This window comes from Primulina huaijiensis, chromosome 1, assembly GCF_012295235.1.
Source record: "Primulina huaijiensis isolate GDHJ02 chromosome 1, ASM1229523v2, whole genome shotgun sequence".
NCBI lineage: Eukaryota > Viridiplantae > Streptophyta > Magnoliopsida > Lamiales > Gesneriaceae > Primulina > Primulina huaijiensis.
In genome coordinates, this window is record NC_133306.1 from 23,120,565 (window position 1) to 23,124,948 (window position 4,384).

The 4,384-nt window shown below is 34.2% G+C and overlaps 1 protein-coding gene across 1 annotated transcript; it reads right to left on the reverse strand.

The window, feature by feature from the left end:
• Positions 1-253: 253 nt before the first annotated feature.
• LOC140972610 (uncharacterized) lies at positions 254-1,138 on the reverse strand. The gene has a single exon (XM_073435005.1). It carries the CDS (start codon positions 1,136-1,138, stop codon positions 254-256), a length of 885 nt encoding a protein of 294 aa, XP_073291106.1.
• Between the last annotated feature and the right edge of the window lie 3,246 nt (positions 1,139-4,384).

Genomic DNA, 4,384 nt, shown 5'->3' on the forward strand with positions numbered 1-4,384 from the left:
TATGTATATATATATAGAAGTAAAATTTAATCTCACGCAAATACGCAATCGTTACCTCGATATCTCATTCAACCCTTGAAATAAGAAAATAATAATTAAAACTCCCGCAAACATTGACAAAAAACTTGCAATGTTTTCTCCTGATTGCAAAAAACAAGAAAAGTATACTTTTCCCTACGTTTAATTTTTATACATATTACAAATTTATTTAATTTGCTATATAAAAAAAATATATCGAGAAATGAAAATTTATTCAGTATGGAAGAATAGGCCCGACTTGACTCCCCTTCCCCAATCGTAACCGTGAAAATGATCTCATCAACTTTGACGACATACGATCGATTTGGTTCACTGATCTCGTTCTATAGGATTCACTCCTCTTCAATTTACCCCTCGAAGAAGATGAAGCAGACCCAGGATTATTCAATGTGATTTCTCCTTCATTTTGGATGTTAATCACAGCAAAAGACGGGTCCATTGAAATTGATCGGTTCAATCCCGCGACGGGACGTGGCGGAGACTTCATCTCCACCGCGTGCGGAAGCTCCAACGACATGCAGTGGCGGAGAAGGCCAGAAGGTCGTACACACTGCAGCGATGTTTCCGTGTTATCCGGCGCGTAATAAGCTTCTTCACCAGGATTGTGATTTGTCTGCTCGGTATCTGCCGGAATTTCTTTGGGATTATCTTGCGTCAGAATCGAAGACCTGCACAAGGGGCAGCTCGTGTGGGCAAGAAACCATTGATCGACGCACCGAACATGAAAAGCGTGCTTGCAGTTAGGCAGTAATCGGACCAGATCTTCGTCCTCCAATTCCCCTAGACACACGACGCATTCTTCTTTATCTAACCGGAGGTAAAGGTCGCCTCCTTTCACGGCGGAGAACGCGAGAACAGGGATCGAGTCGAGGACTTTCTTCTCCACCCCGGCAGAGACCACCGGCACGCCTCGCGCCGCTGTGTTGACGGGTTCTCGCCGCCGCCATCGCAAGCAGTACTTGACGAGGAATAAATGGTACACGATTATGGCTACAGATGTGGCAACTATGCCCACCATGGAGATCAGCAACGGCGTTAGAAACGAACTGGACTGTGAGCTATTTCGTGAATATCCAGGCGGTGTAGTCACTCCCTCCATAGATCATGCTCTTGCAGATTCTGCCACAGATTTTAGTTTAAGAATCCGTTTCTCTGTCTTTTTCTAAGCCCTGGATTCAAGAAAATGGTGGGTGGTGGGCTTTGTCAGCAAGAAATGAACAAGAGAAGATTTCTGGCTCTCTCTCTGATTCTCCGTAGGATGGTATAACGGTATTTATATTATTATATATTGCAAGAAAGATCATGAATCTAAGGACACGCGTTAGATTTGAGAATGAATTAGGATTGTAGGATTTAAAATAGTGGTGATAGATGCAACAGGTGGAAGCGAATCCGGCGATGGGATATAGAAATTTTCCATGGGTAGATAGCTAGATTGTTTTCAAATTATATAAAATAATAATTGCCTTTCTAAATATGTCTATATAATATATGTATAATGCCGCATGAATTCTGACAGCTAGATTCCAATTTGTCAAGTAATACAAATAATAAATGTTGCATGCACAATTCTCATGTACAACAAAATAAATCGATTCTTACTATATATCAATCGGGCTGGCACTGTAGTGGAATATTCATGTATGACGGAATTAACTAATTAAAATTTTTAAAACCATATTTCTGCATGTATATAAATATTAATGACAACTTATCCATAATTTGTTGTAGCTTTGGTAGCAGCTAGGTTTAGGAAGATTATGAGCATCTAGGAGGAAGGTTAGTTAATGCTAGCATGTGGATAGTACCACTAATTTGTTGAAATTTCCCGACGGAGAGGGAAAAGTTGATGCTAGCATGTGGATAGTACCTAAAAGCATGTGTGTTGTCACATGAAACTGATCAACATTGATCAAACCCGTGTGGCAAAACATGGGACATGGAAGCAGCTTGCCGGCCAACATCGAGTTTTCCCGTGGCGCAGGAACCGGACGAGTAAACATGGCATTACTTGTAAGTTATGTAATGAAAAAAAATGTATATATACACATGTGTGTGTCTATATATCGAATATTTGGAATTTTTTTTTTAAGCGTGATTGTTGAATAGATTGGGTTTGGGTTAAGCTCGGACCACCTGACCCGAAAAAAAATGGACTGAACTTAATGTGACTGTGAGTTGAGATAATTTAGACTTAAATATGTAGCCGATTAATTAAATATAAGATAAGTTTAGGTGTTGGTCTTTCCGTAAAGGTAAATGGTCTATATGAAGTAATCAAAACATTATAGATTTCAACAAAAACTTTGCCCGATTAAAAAAAAAGTTTGATTTTTTGTGATGAGTCGATTAAAACGGTAAGACATTTGTTAGTCACTCGATTTTTGCAATTATCAATTTTGATGTGCATTTTCAGTTTTTATGTTGTCATTCACTCTTTGAACGACACCCTAGCTAGAACATCCACGATATTTATTCTATGACACAAAGCAGAGCGCATATGTAATTGTTACGTTAAGATATAATCGAGTCGAGTTTTAACCGAGTCGCTCATAACTACTCATGAGTAGTTTGTTACATGCAAAGAGATGCATCCGTTTCTTTTTAAATTGTTCATGCACTATATATGTATGATATACATAGTGAATTCGGAAGTTTTTTCATGATTTCAAATCCATTATTGTTTGGATATATTTGATAATTTTAGATCTACCATTTACCAAGCAGTACTGTAATAGACACTAAGATCAATATCATTTCAAATTCATATATACACAAAATAGTGTGCCTTAATTATGAGATAATTACTTTTATATCCTCGAAGTTTTGTCATTTTTACAAACAAATCCATCTATACTTAAATATTACATTTATCTTTCCCGATGTTATTAAAAAATAACAAATAAATCTAATAATTTCTAAATATATTCATAAGTTATATATTCATAACTGACTCTAAATATATGGCAGCATAATGGGAGAAATGATAATTTATTTTTATTGTATTTTAATTTATTTGGTAGTGGGAAAGAGGATGTATAGATAATTGATATGCACCAACAATTGACTATGTTGTTCTCAATGAATTATTTTTAATGCCAGCTCAATAGTTTATTTGTACTTCGTTAGTTGCAACAGGTGTATTAAATTATTGGTCGTAGATTCGTTGAATATATCGCATATTTATTTATTAAAATTAATTTAGATTAGATAGCGACTTACAATAAGTAATATATAATATATATACACCTAATTCTACCATGTGGAAAACGGTAATTGTTTGGTTTGGATGACTATTGGAAGTCTGTATCTATGAATACGTGTCATCCGATTTGATCCAATAAAATAAATGTAAACAAAAATTATCTACTCCACTTTATGTAATATTTATCTATATTATACTTTTTTGTGTACAAAAATCTATAATATTTTATTATGATAGACAGATAATTTGAACTTTTATATAAATTATAGATAAGTTGGAGAAAAAATCGAAAAAAGATAAAAATATGTACAAAAAATATTAATAAATTCACATCAACAAAGTTAGCGGAATATTATGAAAATTTAATAATATTTGATCAACCAATGAATCCAGACAAGACGAATTACTAGTGAAAGAGCCTCCGACATCTCCGCAATGTGAGCGGAGAAACGTCCGAAAGCCATTAAAACAACTCCCTCACGTCTGAAATATATAATATGACTTAATTAATGTTATTAAAATTAAATTACACGAGTATATTAATTTACATAAAATGGAAAAGGATAAATTATATATAAAAATTTTGTGTTTAAGATACATCCAAAAGCTGACACTAAATTTTGCTTGCCGTTGTCCGAGAGAGAACGTCAAAGCTTAGGGCATCTCCGCTTGACTTTCGAAGTTCTCAAAATATATGTGTGAAAACATATTTTCAAAAAAATAATTGGAGATTTGTTTTATTTTAAGTTAATTTAAAGTCGAAATATATGGTGTATTATGTCATATATCCAATTAAGACAATGCTTGTTTTCAGGTTTATATATAAATCCATCGACATAATTTTTATGGGCCTATAAATTCGGGTCGCCAACTCAAATAATCATCGCTTAATTGTTATGACTTCCGGGGCAGAACAAAATCACATTCATGATACGTGAAGTTTCAAGCTATCTTTAATGTATGATTTCAATATGTATTTAAGGATATATATTTCATTATATATGGGTTATTGATATCACATTCATATACGTGCTCACTAATAACATAACATTCATCTATTGAATGCCATGAAACATATTCAATATGTGAGTGTCACCGACATGGAGATGGACAACATATCAAATAAATAAATAAATAAAT